The 19,888-nt window shown below is 30.2% G+C and overlaps 2 protein-coding genes across 7 annotated transcripts in view; one reads left to right on the top strand and one right to left on the bottom strand.

Annotated features, from left to right (window-relative positions):
* The window catches only part of LOC111425015 (insulin-like growth factor 1 receptor), a 137,222-nt gene extending 124,867 nt beyond the window's left edge, over positions 1-12,355 (top strand). For 5 of the 6 annotated variants that reach the window (XM_023058765.2, XM_023058767.2, XM_023058766.2 and 2 more), the window contains exon 4: positions 19-12,355. In XM_023058765.2, coding sequence (XP_022914533.2) covers positions 19-3,226 — 3,208 coding nt within the window. In that variant the 3' untranslated portion in view covers positions 3,227-12,355. Of the gene's footprint in view, positions 1-4 lie in introns of all 6 variants that reach the window. The other variant, XM_071199683.1, reaches the window with a different exon arrangement.
* The window catches only part of LOC111425065 (Rhesus blood group-associated glycoprotein Rh50), a 28,064-nt gene continuing 19,961 nt past the window's right edge, over positions 11,786-19,888 (bottom strand). Inside the window, exons 6-7 of the mRNA XM_023058824.2 lie at positions 19,513-19,798; positions 11,786-12,290 (exon numbers count right to left, since the gene is read on the bottom strand). Coding sequence (XP_022914592.2) covers positions 12,112-12,290; positions 19,513-19,798 — 465 coding nt within the window. The 3' untranslated portion in view covers positions 11,786-12,111. The remainder of the gene's footprint in view (positions 12,291-19,512; positions 19,799-19,888) is intronic.

Genomic DNA, 19,888 nt, shown 5'->3' with positions numbered 1-19,888 from the left:
TTAGGTTGATGATTCTAGGTACAAATTGGGGTTCACCTGCGTAAGTTTTGAGGAATGCAGGAATTTCACCGGAAAAGATATGTATATATTAGAAACAAATTGCACCGAACGTTGTCCGAAATATCATCATATCACCAACGATAATCAATGTCAACCTTGTGGGAGAAACAGTACTCATTCAAATAACGCAAACAATTTAATTAATAAAGTTTCAAATAACATCGCACATTCAGTCCCATGCCACAAGGTATGCAATGAAACCGTCGTAGATAACATTGGAACTCTTCACAAACTCGAAGGATGCACAATAATAAACGGTTCTTTAACCATAAACGGAAGATACAATTTTAATTTACAACCCAAGCAAATTGATGAATTAATACTTTCTTTACCGTTTTATTTGGACCAAATAAAAGAAATAACCGGCTCGTTAAAAATCCAACAAATGGAGAAACTAAAAAATCTTCACTTTTTAAGTAGCCTCGAAAAAATCGGAACTAACATAACACAAAAAGAATACGCTTTATATTTGGTCGATAATTTAAAACTAAACGATTTATTCTCGCCCAAAGTCACGGAAAATCTTCAAATTGGAAATGGGTCTCTTTCGATTCATTATAATCCATTACTTTGTTTACAAACCATCGAAAATTTAACAATGCATGTTAATAAACTAGATAGCTACACAAACAATGTTGATATTTCCCTCGAATCAAACGGCGAAAAAGCTATTTGCCACGAAACGAATATGCACGTTATTATAACAAATAGGAGTTCTAATAATATAACTTTAAAATGGGACAAACAATCCGATTTGAAATCGAACCAAACCGTTTATTTCGTTTATTACGCTTTAGCTTCGCGTGCATATCAAAGTGTTTCAGGATGCGATAATGCGTGGAGCTCGGAATTAACTACGTCTGAAACGATAACTTTAAAAAATTTGGAGCCGTTTTCAACTTACACTTATTATATTTCCGCGTATGTATCAACCGATAAACCTTCTGATCGTAAAGATACAGCCCACGCAAACTTTTCAACTTTACCCGACGATCCTTCACCTCCACAAAACTTTAACATTACTCCAATAAGTAGTAGTGACGTTTTTCTTAGTTGGTCCCCTCCAGAAGTTTATAACGGGGACCTTTCGGGTTATAAATTATACGTTTATGCGGAACCAGATAATCCCGCGTTAATCTTAGAAAGAGATTATTGTAAATTTCCACACGATTGGCCCAAAACGATGGAATTTGAATACACCGAAGAAGTCGATAAATGCGATTGTGAAACCAGGGAGAACACAATGAACGTGTTTGACCAGTTATGTTATCATTCGGTGTTTGGAGATAACGAAAACTGCCAATTATACAGCGATAATCTTTTTCTGGGTGAGAAACGAAGACGATCTAATGAATTTCCGATTGCGAAAACAATCGAGCATGACGAGATGTACATGGTGTTTAATATAAACGCATCATCTAATAATTACACTTTAACTAATTTAGAACAATTCACGCTGTACGTTTTTTTATTTTCCGCTTGTAATCATCCGCCTAATTTAACACTTGAAGAGTTATCATCGAACGAACAATTGCAAAAAAAGATTTATTGTAGCTCGATCCTTATGAAAACCGCGAGAACTTTAGAAAATGAAACGGCGGATATCGTTAAAACCATCACTTATTATACAAACGATAAAGACTGCATTCTTAATTGGTCCGAACCAAGCCATCCAAACCAAGTTATAGTTTCTTATGAAATAGAATGTAACACAACCATCGAATCACAAAGCTTTTTTCACAGCAAACATTGTTTGCGAAAAGAGAAACAAAACAATCAAAGCAGTTATATCCTACGCAATTTAGAACCTCGCAATTATTCATGCACGATATATTCAGTGACTTTGGCGGGAAAAAGCAAATTAGGACCTACAATCTCTTTTATTATACATAGTCATTCCGATAACAAGTCAATGGTGATTACGTTCTCGGTTTTAAGCGCTTTGGCAATCATCGCCGCAGCTGTTGCTTTTTGGTTTTATCGAAAACACGTACAAGAAGAGAATTTTAAAAATTTACGCATGTTTGCATCTATTAATCCCGAATATGCGGGCGCTATGTACGAACCGGATGAATGGGAAATGGAAAGAGAAAACATTGAGATTTTAAAGGAATTGGGTCAAGGTTCGTTTGGGATGGTTTGCAGCGGATTTATTAAGTCGCAAAATATTCCGTGCGCTGTAAAAACGGTAAATGAACATTGTCAGCACAAAGATTGTATGCAATTTTTAAACGAAGCTTCTATTATGAAATCGTTTAATAGTGCTCATCATGTTGTTAAATTATTGGGAGTTGTATCTAAAGGAAATCCTCCTTTGGTTATTATGGAATTAATGGCTCGAGGTGATTTAAAAAGTTATTTGCGACGTTCTCGCGAATCGTCACATGATATCACATGCGTTGAAATGTATCGAATGGCCGCTGAAATTGCTGATGGGATGTTGTATTTATCAGCGAAAAAATTTATTCATCGTGATTTAGCTGCGAGAAATTGCATGGTTTCTGCTGATCATACGGTTAAAATCGGCGACTTTGGAATGGCTAAAGATATTTATATAACCGATTATTATCGTCAAGCTTCTAAAGGAATGATGCCTGTCAGGTGGATGTCTCCAGAAAGCTTAGCTGATGGAGTATTTACCTCCGATTCAGACGTTTGGAGTTACGGAGTCGTTTTATGGGAAATGTCGACTTTAGCAGAACAACCATATCAAGGTCTCGCGAACGAACAAGTTATCCAATTTATCGTCGCAAAAGGCACATTAGAACGACCGTCCGATTGCCCGGATCTTCTTTATGAAATTATGCAAGTTTGCTGGAAATGGAAACCGGTTGATAGACCGCGTTTTACAGATATTGTTGCTAAATTAGAAAATCATATACGAGAAGATTTCAGATTAGTTTCATTCTATCATTGCAGAGAAGGCGAAGAGTTTCGGATGAATAATAGAGAACGAATTGTTAATCCACCCGCTTTATTGCGAATACCAGTTGAAGATGAATACGTTGGGATGCATTGGAATGCATCCGATGATGATGAAGTTAGCTTATACTCGGGAAAACCAAAAAATAGTTTATTACACCGATCGAAGACATCCTCAAATTTCAGACTGAATTCCAGTACACCTAAGAAAAGCTTCTCTAGTAAATCTATGACTCCGTCATAAATCTGATTTTTTAAAAATGTATTAAATGAATGTGATATCATATTAGTAGTCATTAGAGGTAAAAGTAAGTTTATAAATTAATTAAGAATATTTTTATTAAAATTTCAATTAAAAATCGTCAATTTACGTACCATAAAAAATATTCAATTCAATTCATAATCGAGCTTTTTTTGATACGCTTTATTTCTTATGCAATAATGCCAGATTATTTTTGTTATTAAATTTTCGTGCAAATTTGTAAATAAACCCGCTTAGATAGGTATAATTCGCTTAATAAAAGTTTTAACTCATTTATATCAATTAATATTAACCCAATAATTAATTATATTAATTAATTACAATTTGTTCGTGGTTACCTACTGTTTTTAAAGCAGTTACCAGTGGATTCTAGTCAAATAAAAATTGTAATTTTCCACTATGCAATTTTTAATTTACACGTTCTTTATGTATATAAATGGGTTAAAATATTGTGCATGCGCACTACCATCAGGAAATTTGTCGTACCTGGGTAGATAAAATAATTGTTATCGATTTAAATTAAGAATCACAAGTTTACAAGGTTTTGGACACGTCATTTTTGGTACAAATACGAAAAGTGTTCAATAATAGAAACGTTGAAATTATAATTAAACATAAAATAAATACATTTTTCATTAAAACTAAATTATCACCCCAAAATAAAATAAAATTACCGTGAATATAAAAATGGGTGTTTTAAAGTTTAATTTGAGATATAGAACGTTTCAGAATTCTCATAAATAAAGATTGGACGTTGATTTAAAGTTTTCATTGTTTCGAGTGAATAATCTTAAAAAATAATAGTTTTTCTTCCAAATTTCAGTATTAACCCCATTAAAACGATTATCTATCTTAAAATAAATATTTTAAAGTTTAATTTGAAATATAGAATGCTTTAAAATTCTCATAAATAAAGATTTCGCATTGATTTAAAGTTTTCATTGTTTCGAGTGAATAATCTTAAAAAGCAATCATTATATAAAAAAGTTTATCTTCAAAATTTGATTATTAACCCCAATAAAACGATTATCTATCTTAAAATATATATTTTAAAGTTTAATTTGAGTTATAGAACATTTCAGAATTCTCATAAATAAAGATTGGGCGTTGAGTTAAAGTTTTCATTTGTTGAATAATCTTAAAAAGCAATCATTATATAAAGATGTTTATCTTTAAAATTTGATTATTAACCCCAATAAAACGATTATCTATCTTAAAATAGATATTTTAAACTTTAATTTAAGGTATAGAACGTTTTAGAATTCTCATAAATAAAGATTGGGCGTTGATTTAAAGTTTTCATTGCTTCGAGTGAATAATCTTAAAAAGCAATCATTATATAAAAATGTTTAACTTCAAAATTTGATTATTAACCCCAATAAAACGATTATCTATCTTAAAATAGATATTTTAAAGTTTAATTTGAGATATAGCACGTTTCAAAATTCTCATAAATAAAGATTTCGCATTGATTTAAAGTTTTCATTGTTTCGAGTGAATAATCTTAAAAAGCAATCATTACATAAAAACGTTTTTCTTGAAAATTTGATTATTAACCCCAATAAAACGATTATCTATCTTAAAATAGATATTTTAAAGTTTAATTTGTGATATAGATCGTTTTAATATTCCCATAAATAAAGTTTTCGCATGGATTTAAAGTTTTCATTGTTTCGAGTGAATAATCTTAAAAAGCAATCATTACATAAAAACGTTTTTCTTGAAAATTTGATTATTAACCCCAATAAAACGATTATCTATCTTAAAATAGATATTTTAAAGTTTAATTTGTGATATAGATCGTTTTAAAATTCCCATAAATAAAGTTTTCGCATTGATTTAAAGTTTTCATTGTTTCAAGTGAATAATCTTAAAAAGCAATCATTACATAAAAACGTTTTTCTTGAAAATTTGATTATTAACCCCAATAAAACGATTATCTATCTTAAAATAGATATTTTAAAGTTTAATTTGTGATATAGATCGTTTTAAAATTCCCATAAATAAACTTTTCGCATTGATTTAAAGTTTTCATTGTTTCGAGTGAATAATCTTAAAAAGCAATCATTACATAAAAACGTTTTTCTTGAAAATTTGATTATTAACCCCAATAAAACGATTATCTATCTTAAAATAGATATTTTAAAGTTTAATTTGTGATATAGATCGTTTTAAAATTCCCATAAATAAAGTTTTCGCATTGATTTAAAGTTTTCATTATTTCGAGTGAATAATCTTAAAAAGCAATCATTACATAAAAACGTTTTTCTTGAAAATTTGATTATTAACCCCAATAAAACGATTATCTATCTTAAAATAGATATTTTAAACTTTAATTTAAGATATACAACATTTTAGAATTCTCATAAATAAAGATTGGGCGTTGATTTAAAGTTTTCATTGCTTCGAGTAAATAGTCTTCAAAAGCAATCATTACATAAAAACGTTTTTCTTGAAAATTTGATTATTAACCCCCACTAAAACGATTATCTATCTTAAAATAGATATTTTAAAGTTTAATTTGAGATATAACACGTTTCAAAATTCTCATAAATAAAGATTGGGCGTTGATTTAAAGTTTTCATTATTTCGAGTGAATAATCTTAAAAAACAATCATTATATAAAAAAGTTTATCTTCAAAATTTGATTACTAACCCCCATAAAACGATTATTTATTTTAAAATAGATGTTTTAAAGTTTAATTTGTGATATAGATCGTTTTAAAATTCTCATAAATAAAGATTTCGCATTGATTTAAAGTTTTCATTGTTTCGAGTGAATAATCTTAAAAAGCAATCATTACATAAAAACGTTTTTCTTGAAAATTTGATTATTAACCCCAATAAAACGATTATCTATCTTAAAATAGATATTTTAAACTTTAATTTAAGATATACAACATTTTAGAATTCTCATAAAGATTGGGCGTTGATTTAAAGTTTTCATTGCTTCGAGTAAATAGTCTTCAAAAGCAATCATTACATAAAAACGTTTTTCTTGAAAATTTGATTATTAACCCCCACTAAAACGATTATCTATCTTAAAATAGATATTTTAAAGTTTAATTTGAGATATAGCACGTTTCAAAATTCTCATAAATAAAGATTGGGCGTTGATTTAAAGTTTTCATTATTTCGAGTGAATAATCTTAAAAAACAATCATTATATAAAAAAGTTTATCTTCAAAATTTGATTATTAACCCCCATAAAACGATTATTTATTTTAAAATAGATGTTTTAAAGTTTAATTTGTGATATAGATCGTTTTAAAATTCTCATAAATAAAGATTTCGCATTGATTTAAAGTTTTCATTGTTTCGAGTGAATAATCTTAAAAAACAATCATTACATAAAAACGTTTTTCTTGAAAATTTGATTATTAACCCCAATAAAACGATTATCTATCTTAAAATAGATGTTTTAAAGTTTAATTTGAGATATAAAACGTTTCAAAGTTCTCATAAATATAGATTGGGCATTGATTTAAAGTTTTCATTATTTCAAGTGAATAATCTTAAAAAGCAATCATTATATAAAAATGTTTATCTTCAAAATTTGATTATTAACCCCAAAAAAACGATTATCTATCTTAAAATAGATATTTTAAAGTTTAATTTAAGGTATAGAACGTTTCAGAATTCCCATAAATACAGATTTGGCGTTGATTTCAAGTTTTAATTGTTACGAGCGAATAATCTTAAAAAAGCAATCATTATATAAAAATGTCTTTTGCAAAATTTGATTATTAACCTCAATAAAACGATTATCTATCTTAAAATAGATATTTTAAACTTTAATTTAAGGTATAAAACGTTTTAGAATTCTCATAAATAAAGATTGGGCGTCGATTTAAAGTTTTCATTATTTCAAGTGAATAATCTTAAAAAACAATCATTATATAAAAATGTTTTTCTTCAAAATTTGATTATTAACCCCACTAACACGATTATCTAGCTTAAAATGGATATTTTAAAGTTTAATTTGAGATATAGAACGTTTCAGAATTCTCATAAATAAAGATTGGACGTTAATTTAAAGTTGTGATTGTTTCGGGTGAACAATCTCAAAAAGTAACTATTTATAAAAATGTTTTTCCCAACAACAATTGTGTGTCTTAAAATAGATGTTTTAAATTTTAATTTGAAGTGTAGATCGTTTCAGGATTGTTATAAATAGAGATTGGGCGTTGATTTAAAATTCTCATTGTTTTCTGTGAAAAGCTCTCGAAAACAATCACCACCAAAATAACGTTTTTCTGCAAAACTGAAAAATTAATTTACGCGAAGCAATGGTGTGTTTGAAAATAAACGTGTTATGCTTTAATTAGCGATATAAATCGATACAAAATTTCCATGTATACAATAACAGTGGTTTTTTTAATTTTGCTTTTTCGGGTTAATAACCTTAAATCTAATTTTTGTGTTAAAAGTGTTTGTCTTCAAAATTATGTATTAACCCTCATATAATTATTATTTATTTTAAAGTAGACACTCAAAACTTTAATTTGGGGTATATCTTATTTCATAATTCCCATAAATAAAGTTTGAGCGATTTTTTAAAAATTCACCTTTTGTGGAATAACTCAAAACGTAATTTTTACTCCAAAGATATTTTTCTTCAAAAATTATGGAATTAACCCCCATATAATTATTATTTATCTTAAAGTAGACACTCAAAGCTTTAATTTGGGGTATATCTTATTTCATAATTCCCATAAATAAAGTTTGGGCGATTTTTTTAAAATTCACTTTTTCGTGTAATAACTCAAAACGCAATCTTTACTCTAAAATTAAATTTTTCTTCAAAAATATGTTATTAACCCCCATATAATTATTTTATATCTTAAAGTAGACACTTAAAACTTTAATTTGGTGTATATCTTATTTTATAATTCCCACAAAAAATGTTTGGGCGATTTTTTTAAAAAAATCACTTTTTCGTGTAATAACCCAAAAAGCAATCTTTACTTTAAAATACATTTTTCTTCAAAAATATGTTATTAACCCCCCATATAATTATTTTTTATATTTTAGTAGACACTTAAAACTTTAATTTGGCGTATATCTTATTTCATAATTCCCATAAATAAAGATTGGGCAATTTTTTTTTAAAATCAATTTTTCGTGTAATAACTCAAAACGCAATCTTTACTCTAAAATTAAATTTTTCTTCAAAAATATGTTGTTAACCCCCATATATTTATTTTATATCTTAAAGTAGACACTTAAAACTTTAATTTGGCGTATATCTTATTTCATAATTCCCATAAATAAAGTTAGGGCGATTTTTTTTTAAATTCAGTTTTTTGTGTAATACCCAAAATGCAATCTTTACTCTAAAAATAGTTTTCTTTAAAATTATGGTATTAACCCCTATTTTATCTTACAGTAGACACTCAAAACTTTAATTTGGCGTCTAGCTTTTTTCATAATTCTCATAAATAAAGTTTGGGAAATTTTTTAAAAAAATCACGTTTTCGTGTAATAACCCAAAACGCAATTTTTACTCTAAAATTAATTTTTTTTTCAAAAATATGTTATTAACCCCCCATATAATTATTTTATATCTCAAAGTAGACACTTAAAACTTTAATTTGGCATATATCTTATTTCATAATTCCCATAAATAAAGATTGGGCAATTTTTTTTTAAATCAATTTTTCGTGTAATAACTCAAAACGCAATCTTTACTCTAAAATTAAATTTTTCTTCAAAAATATGTTATTAACCCCCCATATAATTATTTTATATCTTAAAGTAGACACTTAAAACTTTAATTTGCCGTATATCTTATTTCATAATTCCCATAAATAAAGATTGGGCAATTTTTTTTAAAAATCAATTTTTCGTGTAATAACTCAAAACGCAATCTTTACTCTAAAATTAAATTTTTTTCAAAACTATGTTATTAACCCCTATATAATTATTTTATATCTTAAAGTAGACACTTAAAACTTTAATTTGGCGTATATCTTATTTCATAATTCCCATAAATAAAGATTGGGCAATTTTTTTAAAAAATCAATTTTCGTGTAATAACTCAAAACGCAATCTTTACTCTAAAATTAAACTTTTCTTCAAAAATATGTTATTAACCCCCCATATAATTATTTTATATCTTAAAGTAGACACTTAAAACTTTAATTTGGCGTATATCTTATTTCATAATTCCCATAAATAAAGTTAGGGCGATTTTTTTAAATTCACTTTTTCGTGTAATACCCAAAATGCAATATTTACTCTAAAAATAGTTTTCTTTAAAATTATGGTATTAACCCCTATTTTATCTTAAAGTAGACACTCAAAACTTTAATTTGGCGTCTAGCTTCCTTCATAATTCCTATAAATAAAGTTTGGGCAATTTTTTTTAAAAATCAATTTTTCTTGTAATAACTCAAAATGCAATCTTTACCCTAAAATTAAATTTTTCTTCAAAAATATGTTATTAACCCCCATATATCTATTTTATATCTTAAAGTAGACACTTAAAACTTTAATTTGGCGTATATCTTATTTCATAATTCCCATAAATAAAGTTAGGGCGATTTTTTTTAAATTCACTTTTTGGTGTGATACCCAAAATGCAATATTTACTCTAAAAATAGTTTTCTTTAAAATTATGGTATTAACCCCTATTTTATCTTAAAGTAGACACTCAAAACTTTAATTTGGCGTCTAGCTTCCTTCATAATTCCTATAAATAAAGTTTGGGCAATTTTTTTTAAAAATCAATTTTTCTTGTAATAACTCAAAATGCAATCTTTACCCTAAAATTAAATTTTTCTTCAAAAATATGTTATTAACCCCCATATATTTATTTTATATCTTAAAGTGGACAGTTAAAACTTTAATTTGGTGTATATCTTATTTCATAATTCCCATAAATAAAGATTGGGCAATTTTTTTAAAAAATCAATTTTTCGTGTAATAACTTAAAACGCAATCTTTACTCTAAAATTAAATTTTTCTTCAAAAATATGTTATTAACCCCCATATAATTATTTTATATCTTAAAGTAGACACTTAAAACTTTAATTTGGCGTATATCTTATTTCATAATTCCCATAAATAAAGTTAGGGCGATTTTTTTTAAATTCACTTTTTGGTGTGATACCCAAAATGCAATATTTACTCTAAAAATAGTTTTCTTTAAAATTATGGTATTAACCCCTATTTTATCTTAAAGTAGACACTCAAAACTTTAATTTGGCGTCTAGCTTCTTTCATAATTCCCATAAATAAAGTTTGGGCGATTTTTTTTAAAAATCACGTTTTCGTGTAATAACCCAAAACGCAATCTTTACTCTAAAATTAAATTTTTCTTCAAAAATATGTTATTAACCCCCCATATAATTATTTTATATCTTAAAGTAGACACTTAAAACTTTAATTTGGCGTATATCTTATTTCATAATTCCCATAAATAAAGATTGGGCAATTTTTTTTTTAAATCAATTTTTCGTGTAATAACTCAAAACGCAATCTTTACTCTAAAATTAAATTTTTCTTCAAAAATATGTTATTAACCCCCCATATAATTATTTTATATCTTAAAGTAGACACTTAAAACTTTAATTTCGCGTATATCTTATTTTATAATTCCCATAAATAAAGATTGGGCAATTTTTTTTTAAAATCAATTTTTTGTGTAATAACTCAAAACGCAATCTTTACTCTAAAATTAAATTTTTTTCTAAAATATGTTATTAACCCCCATATATTTATTTTATATCTTAAAGTAGACACTCAAAACTTTAATGTGTGGTATATCTTATTTCATAATTCCCATAAATAAAGTTAGGACAACTTTTTAAAAAATTCACTTTTTCGTGTAAAATACAACCTTTACTCTAAAAATATTTTTCTTTAAAATTATGGTATTACCCCCATATAATTCTTATTTATGTTAAAGTAGACACTCAATAACTACATTCTTTCTCTTTTGAACCCATCTTTACTTTAAAAATATTTTTCTAGGGCCATTTGTTATTGAACATTTAATTTTAGAAAATCTTGATCGAAGGTGTTCAACAATTAACCAATACTTGTAAACATGTGAGATTAGTTTATAAGAATAATCGACGTCATCGTCCTTTCCAAGAAACAAAGGCAAAATGTGTTCAATTTTTATTAAAATCCTATTATAGCTGTAGCTCAATTTTATCTGTTAAACCTAATTATACTCCTATTATGCTTAACTAATCTTAAAAAATATATATGAATGTAATAATTGGTGGATAATGAAGTAATCTGTGGTCATACATATCTATTGTATATGTTGGTGGCGTCAGATGTATTAAATGTATAAATGTAACTTTGTTCATCTCAAGCCATGTTTTATTTTGCGTTACTATTACTTTTTATTTTTCAATTTACTTTAAAACTGCCTTTCATTATTAACATTATTAATTTTCCTTTTTTATTATTTAGAATAAGATTTGAGAATTGTAATATATGTAACGTTAACGGAATTGCGTATCGTGGTCCACTCGAATTATATTTAGGTGCTAAGAAAACATTGTAAATAATGAAACCAAAATCTCCATGCATAATTATTTTTTTTTAATTTTATATTCGCACACTTCATAATTCGTTTCTTTTAAAATTACATTTAGAAAATTAATGTATTAAAGATTACTATTAGTAGTTTAGTTTTGTCTAAGTTCCTTAAAAAGTTTAATTGATAGCGAATTTTTTAGTATGTACTGAAACAAACCCCACAAACACACCCCTATTTTATCAACGATATCGAAAATGATACTATTTTTTAAACATGTTGTTATTTAGGTTTAAAACGTTTGTGAAGCATTGTATTTTCTATATGTTGTTTACTGATGAGAATAAATTTCATATAAAATTTTTTTTTATTATTGGGGTAATTTTGAAACGTCCAGTTCCATCGGTGAGTCGTTTATCGAATGAATTTCGTCCGCAGGTTGCGTCGTTACCGATTTCGAATCCGAATGGGGTTCGTGTATCAACCAACAGGGGTCGTCGGCGTACGCATTTTTCGTTGGAAAATGAGCCACTACATCTAATATAAGTCCTAAAATAAATACAGAAAACAAATTTTAATCAACACAAAAACAAATAAAACATTTCACAAATTAATTTGGTGCAAATTTTAATTTTATTTAGTACCCTTAATTCCTTCGAAAATCTTTTAATAAATAACATCTTTCCATCGGGAATAACCCAAAATTTAATATCATCAAAATCTTCATTTTTATTATCATTTTTCTGCGAAATAATATTTCCTATAAAAAACGTTTTTAGTTATTAAAAAAAAATTAAATGAAATAAAACAGAGATTGATGTTTGACTTTATTTTGGGTTTCCTATCAAAACAGACCGTATAGTTGAGATAATAAGATTAGGATACTGCAATAGCCTCGAACCAATCACACAACAGATTGGGTTTTAACGTGACACCATAGCTAGAGGTGTTGGATAGTGTATCCCACTTAACGAAATCGATTAAAGCAACAACACGAGATCCTCTCGCACCCTAAATCTATCAGAAACCTTCGTTGGCCCTTCTCTTATAACCGAAAGACCACACGTTTTCGTGTGTGTTATCGAAACCATCACAAAAGCGACGCTTTAAATTTTAGGGTTCGTGTACCGGAATACCTGTTATTATGTATCGAACAATTACATTGTGTTTTTGCTGCACCACATAGAAGAATGGGTTTGTATTAAATTTTGATTGATATTAATGATTATTTATTGATGATGATGGGGTTTAGTTTTTTTCAAAATAGTAAAAGCTTACACGGTTTGGGACACTAGACGATTATGACCATTTGATATGGAAAGTTTTATATGAGAGATTAAAATTAACTAAGACTCTTAGACTCAGACTCTTAGACTTAGTATACTGTAACTATCAGAGAGTTGACAATCAGACATAGATGGAGAAATGAATGATTGAAATGCATTAGACTGAAGACCTAGAGAAAAGTTAAATAGCAAGAGAAACCCTGAAATTGCATCGGCAAGACTGAAGTTTTTATAAAAAACTCTGGAGTTGCACTGATAGTACAATTAACAGCAAGAGGAACTCTGGAATTGCATTAATAAGCTGGATATTTGAAGCAAAACTCTGAAATGATACGATAGCACTCTCAACAGCAAGTATAATTGCATTAGCAAGCTAGAAACTTGAAGCAAAAGTCTGAATTTAAATTGATTAACCGCTAAAGTGCAACAAAAAGGCTGTAATTGCACTAATAGTAGTTAAATAGCAAGAGGAACCCTGAAATTGCATCGGCAAGACTGGAGTCTTCATAAAAAACTCTGGAGTTGCACTGATAGTACAATTAACAGCAAGAGGAACTCTGGAATTGCATTAATAAGCTGGATACTTGAAGCAAAACTCTGAAATGATACGATAGCACTCTCAACAGCAAGAACAATTGCATTAGCAAGCTAGAAACTTGAAGCAAAAGTCTGAATTTACATTGATTAAACGCTAAAGTGCAACAGAAAGGCTGTAATTGCACTGATAGTTGTTAAGTAGCAAGAGGAACCCTGAAATTGCATCGGCAAGACTGGAGTCTTCATAAAAAACTCTGGAGTTGCACTGATAGTACAATTAACAGAAAGAGGAACTCTGGAATTGCATTAGTAAGCTGGATACTTGAAGTAAAACTCTGAAATGATACGATAGCACTCTCAACAGCAAGAACAATTGCATTAGCAAGCTAGAAACTGGAAGCAAAAGTCTGAATTTAAATTGATTAAACGCTAAAGTGCAACAGAAAGGCTGTAATTGCACTGATAGTTGTTAAGTAGCAAGAGGAACCCTGAAATTGCATCGGCAAGACTGGAGTCTTCATAAAAAACTCTGGAGTTGCACTGATAGTACAATTAACAGCAAGAGGAACTCTGGAATTACATTAATAAGCTGGATACTTGAAGCAAAACTCTGAAATGATACAATAGCACTCTCAACAGCAAGAACAATTGCATTAGCAAGCTAGAAACTTGAAGCAAAAGTCTGAATTTACATTGATTAAACGCTAAAGTGCAATAGAAAGGCTGTAATTACACTGATAGTTGTTAAGTAGCAAGAGGAATCCTGAAATTGCATCGGCAAGACTGGAGTCTTCATAAAAAACTCTGGAGTTGCACTGATGTACAATTAACAGCAAAAGGAACTCTGGAATTGCATTAATAAGCTGGATACTTGAAGCAAAACTCTGAAATGATACGATAGCACTCTCAACAGCAAGAAAAAATACATTAGCAAGTTAGAAACTTGAAGCAAAAGTCTGAATTTGGATTGATTAAACGCTAAAGTGCAACAGAAAGGCTGTAATTGCACTGATAGTTGTTAAGTAGCAAGAGGAACCCTGAAATTGCATCGGCAAGACTGGAGTTTTTATAAAAAACTCTGGAGTTGCACTGATAGTTCAATTAACAGCAAAAGAAACTCTGGAATTGCATTAGTAAGCTGGATACTTGAAGCAAAACTCTGAAATGATACGATAGCACTCTCAACAGCAAGAACAATCGCATTAGCAAATTAGAAACTTGAAGCAAAAGTCTGAATTTACATTGATTAAACGCTAAAGTGCAACAGAAAGGCTGTAATTGCACTGATAGTTGTTAAGTAGCAAGAGGAACCCTGAAATTGCATCGGCAAGACTGGAGTTTTCATAAAAACTTTGGAGTTGCACTGATAGTACAACTAACAGCAAGAGAAACTCTGGAATTGCATTAATAAGCTGGATACTTGAAGCAAAGCTCTGAAATGATACGATAGCACTCTCAACAGCAAGAACAATTGAATTAGCAAGCTAGAAACTTGAAGCAAAAGTCTGAATTTACATTGATTAAACGCTAAAGTGCAATAGAAAGGCTGTAATTGCACTGATAGTTGTTAAGTAGCAAGAGGAACCCTGAAATTGCATCGGCAAGACTGGAGTCTTCATAAAAAACTCTGGAGTTGCACTGATAGTACAATTAACAGCAAGAGGAACTCTGGAATTACATTAATAAGCTGGATACTTGAAGCAAAACTCTGAAATGATACAATAGCACTCTCAACAGCAAGAACAATTGCATTAGCAAGCTAGAAACTTGAAGCAAAAGTCTGAATTTACATTGATTAAACGCTAAAGTGCAATAGAAAGGCTGTAATTACACTGATAGTTGTTAAGTAGCAAGAGGAATCCTGAAATTGCATCGGCAAGACTGGAGTCTTCATAAAAAACTCTGGAGTTGCACTGATGTACAATTAACAGCAAAAGGAACTCTGGAATTGCATTAATAAGCTGGATACTTGAAGCAAAACTCTGAAATGATACGATAGCACTCTCAACAGCAAGAAAAAATACATTAGCAAGTTAGAAACTTGAAGCAAAAGTCTGAATTTGGATTGATTAAACGCTAAAGTGCAACAGAAAGGCTGTAATTGCACTGATAGTTGTTAAGTAGCAAGAGGAATCTTGAAATTGCATCGGCAAGACTGGAGTCTTCATAAAAAATTCTGGAGTTGCACTGATAGTACAATTAACAGCAAGAGGAACTCTGGAATTGCATTAGTAAGCAGAATACTCGAAGCAAAACTCTGAAATTATACGATAGTACTCTAAGCAGCAAAAACAATTGCATTAGCAAGCTAGAAACTTGAAGCAGAAGTCTGAATTTGGATTGATTAAACGCTAAATTGCAACAGAAAGGCTGTAATTGCACTGATAGTTGTTAAGTAGCAAGAGGAACCCTGAAATTGCATCGGCAAGACTGGAGTTTTCATAAAAAACTCTGGAGTTGCACTGATAGTACAATTAACAGCAAGAGGAACTCTGGAATTGCATTAATAAGCTGGATACTTGAAGCAAAGCTCTGAAATGATACGATAGCACTCTCAACAGCAAGAACAATTGAATTAGCAAGCTAGAAACTTGAAGCAAAAGTCTGAATTTACATTGATTAAACGCTAAAGTGCAACAGAAAGGCTGTAATTGCACTGATAGTTGTTAAGTAGCAAGAGGAATCCAGAAATTGCATCGCCAAGACTGGGGTCTTCATAAAAAACTCTGGAGTTGCACTGATGGTACAATTAACAGCAAGAGGAACTCTGGAATTGCATTAGTAAGCTGGATACTTGAAGCAAAACTCTGAAATGATACGATAGTACTCTAAACAGAAACAATTCTGTAATTACACTGGTTAGACTGGAAACTTGACCAATTTACAGTACATTAAACAATAAGAGATACTATGGAATTACAAAGAGCAAGAGGAAACTTGAGGAAAAAGTTTGGAATTGTATTTGGGACACCCTGTACTATTAAAGTACAGGTGGTCCCAAATTTATTGTCCGCATAGGCTATCTCTGAAACTAAAAGTGATAGAAAAAAGTAGCTTACATGTCATGATAGCTATCGTCTTTGGAATTAAGATTTTAAAAAAATGAGCAATGCTTCCAGAAAAGAAAAGTTGAGTTAGGTAGTTACGTTTTGTTTACAAATGTCAATCAACTCTGACAAAAATATTGGGTAATGTTAGGATAGGTCAGTTTTATTTTGAACTCCAATTACAGCGTGAAGGAATGTCGGGTTTCTTTGGTACCCAATTATAGCGTGAAGAAATCTCTATCAAAGCGTGAAGGAATGTTAGGATAGGTCAGTTTTGTTTTGACACTCCAATTATAGCGTGAAGGAATGTTAAGACAGGTAGCTTTCTTTAGAAACACCAATTAAAGCGTGAAGAAATGTTAGGATAGGTCAGTTTTGTTTTGTTACTCCAATTATAGCGTGAAGGAATGTCGGTTTTCTTTTGTACCTTAATTATAGCGTGAAGAAATCCCTATTAAAGCATGAAGAATGTTAAGATAGGTCAGTTTTGTTTTGATACTTCAATTATAGCGTGAAGGAATGTCGGGTTTCTTTTGTACCCAATTATAGCGTGAAGAAACCCTAAAAAAGCGTGAAGAAATGTTAGGATGGGTCAGTTTTGTTTTGAAACTCCAATTATAGCGTGAAGGAATGTCGGGTTTCTTTTGTACCCAATTATAGCGTGAAGAAACCCTAATTAAAGCGTGAAGGAATGTTAAGACAGGTAGTTTTCTTTTGAACCCCTTATTAAAGCGTGAAGCAACCCTAATTAAAGCGTGAAGGAATGCCGGTTTTCTTTTATATCAATTATAGCGTGAAGAAATCTCAATTAAAGTGTGAAGGAATGTTAAGACAGGTAGTTTTCTTTTGAAATTTCAATTGTACCGTGAAGAAACCCTAATTATAGCGCGAAGAAAGTGTGATAATGTTAGGATAGGTCAGTTTTGTTTTCTCATGTCGATAGTTGCTCGATCTTTTCAGCATTAGCAGTTTTTCAAAAAGCGAGATCATGACATGTAAGCTATTAAAGCAAGAGAAAGTCTGTAATTGCACTGATAAGACTGAAGACTTGAAGGAAAAGTTTGCAAGTACTGAATTTACACTAAATCAATGATAAAGAGAAAGAGAAGTCTGCAATTGCACTGGCAAGACTGGAGAGTTGAAGGAAATGTTTGGAATTATTTTAATATTACACCAAACAGCAAGAGGAACTCTAAAATTACGACGACCAGACACCATACAGTAGAAAAAACTTTTTGACTTACTCTAACCAGAGTCCAAACTACAACGAAGTATCAGGAATTTCAGCCGAATTACAAATTCTAAACGAAAACCTGTAATTCGGCTACACTCTAAACTTTATGAAGGAATCTGAAATGATAGTGATAATACTTTAGAATTTAAAGAAATTTCAGGAGTTATTCTAGAACATTCTAAATATCACGAAAACACAGAGTTAAGCTTGCCAAGTTCCAAACTATTAGAAAATCTGTGGAATTATCCAAATTCCTGAAGCAGCTAATTAATATGTTGCACATTGTCTTCTGCACATTAAGATATACTATCGCCTGACAATAAGTTACTTCATTTCCAAAAAGATAACGACGTAGTCTATTCAAATTTTAATTCATCAAGGTCATTGAGTTTCAGTAAAAAATGTTGGCAAAGGTTAGTTTTGTTTGCAGGATCAATGACTTCCAGCTCAAAAATATTTGGTTGTATCAAATACTTTTTATTAGTGATTATAGCTTCATAGAAGAGGTGAATATTTCAGTAAGTTTCTTTTTCAAGTCAACTTGGATATCATATTTTGAGAACTTATGACGATGATTAAGGAATGTATGTTTGATGCGTGATGATTAAACGATGAAAGGAACTGCAGCGATCAAAGAATCGTTAAACAATCAAAACTGATGATATTGTTATTATTGGAGCGTGTAGATCCCCACAAGGCCATTTAACTCAAGTCTCGAAAGTGTCATCAACGAAGTAGCGAAGTTTGCTTGATAATACCAAACTCGTCGAGGATGGACCGTTCAGATTACCTCCAAGCAGTCCAACTTTGCAGAGGGAGTTTACCCATCCAGGGAATAACATTTAATAGTCTGAGTTTATGAAATATACAGATGAATATAAAACTGCTTTCGAACCATAAGTATACTCGGCTCGTCCACGTTGTTAGAGTCTACCAAGATACAGAAGAACAAATATAAGTCTTTTATCCTATCATTATTATGTTATTCACTCGTTCGCAGAATACAAATATACATTGAAATTTCGTTTACAAAACACAACCAATCAGTTTTTTAACACTAATCAAATTGTAACTAAAACTTCGAATAGAAGCTGTTCATTTTCAAATAAAAGGTCCCGAATTTGTAATTAATTTTCATGTATAATAAATTCTCTGTAAGCGCGTGTTTGTTCCCCAGTATTCATTAATAGTTATTAAATTTGAATCTGCACAAATGATAAATTACATGAAACTCGTTATTCAGCTATTGGGTAAATTACGCACGAACATTAGCAAACGTTTCCGATTGTTTTTCGGTTTTAACAAACAATAGGTGTGGTTCATACAAAAAGGTTTTTTAAAAATAAAAAAGTTATTTTCAAAACATATTTTGTTTTGATAATTTTGATTTTAAAGCTTTTGTGTAACATAATCCTTCTTGTTCCTTTGATCGTATCGTAACGTAACAAATCTGTTGGTTTGGTATTTTAGTCATCGAACCAGAAGGAGAAGAGAAGGGCTAACGTTACAGCGTTTGCTTACTGACCCTTGAACGCCACGAGGACGAGAGAGGATCGTCGTCGTCCGGCTTTGAAAATTGAAAGACGTCTCGATGGTAGGAAGGAGCCCGATCGGGCGTGAAGGGTTCCTCCACCACCTGAGACCGACGAAATTCACGGGTACTTTACCTGTTATTAGACCGGATACGATGGCTATTATTACAGTGACAACGACGGCAAGAATTTGATATCCGGCCTGTACTGAGGCGGTCCTTGCTTCGATGTTGTCGGTAAGAGAAGAAGTGTTTGTTGGGGCTCTAGCCGGAAATAGCTCGTACACTTGCGGCCCGTATCGGTCCGTTGAGGCAATTCCAGCCATCAGAGCCCCCACGAGACCAGCCAACACTCCGGGCATTCCGTGCAAGTTGTGGACACCGCACGTGTCGTGAACGCGGAGTGTTCTATTAATGGATGGCTGAGAATAAAGAATTAATTTCTTTTTTTAATACATATAAAACATCTTTAAAGAAATATGAGTTTAATAGTTAAACGGGTTAAATGTTAC

Source organism: Onthophagus taurus, chromosome 11 (assembly GCF_036711975.1).
Source record: "Onthophagus taurus isolate NC chromosome 11, IU_Otau_3.0, whole genome shotgun sequence".
Lineage (NCBI taxonomy): Eukaryota > Metazoa > Arthropoda > Insecta > Coleoptera > Scarabaeidae > Onthophagus > Onthophagus taurus.
This window is presented reverse-complemented; position numbering and strand designations above follow the sequence as displayed.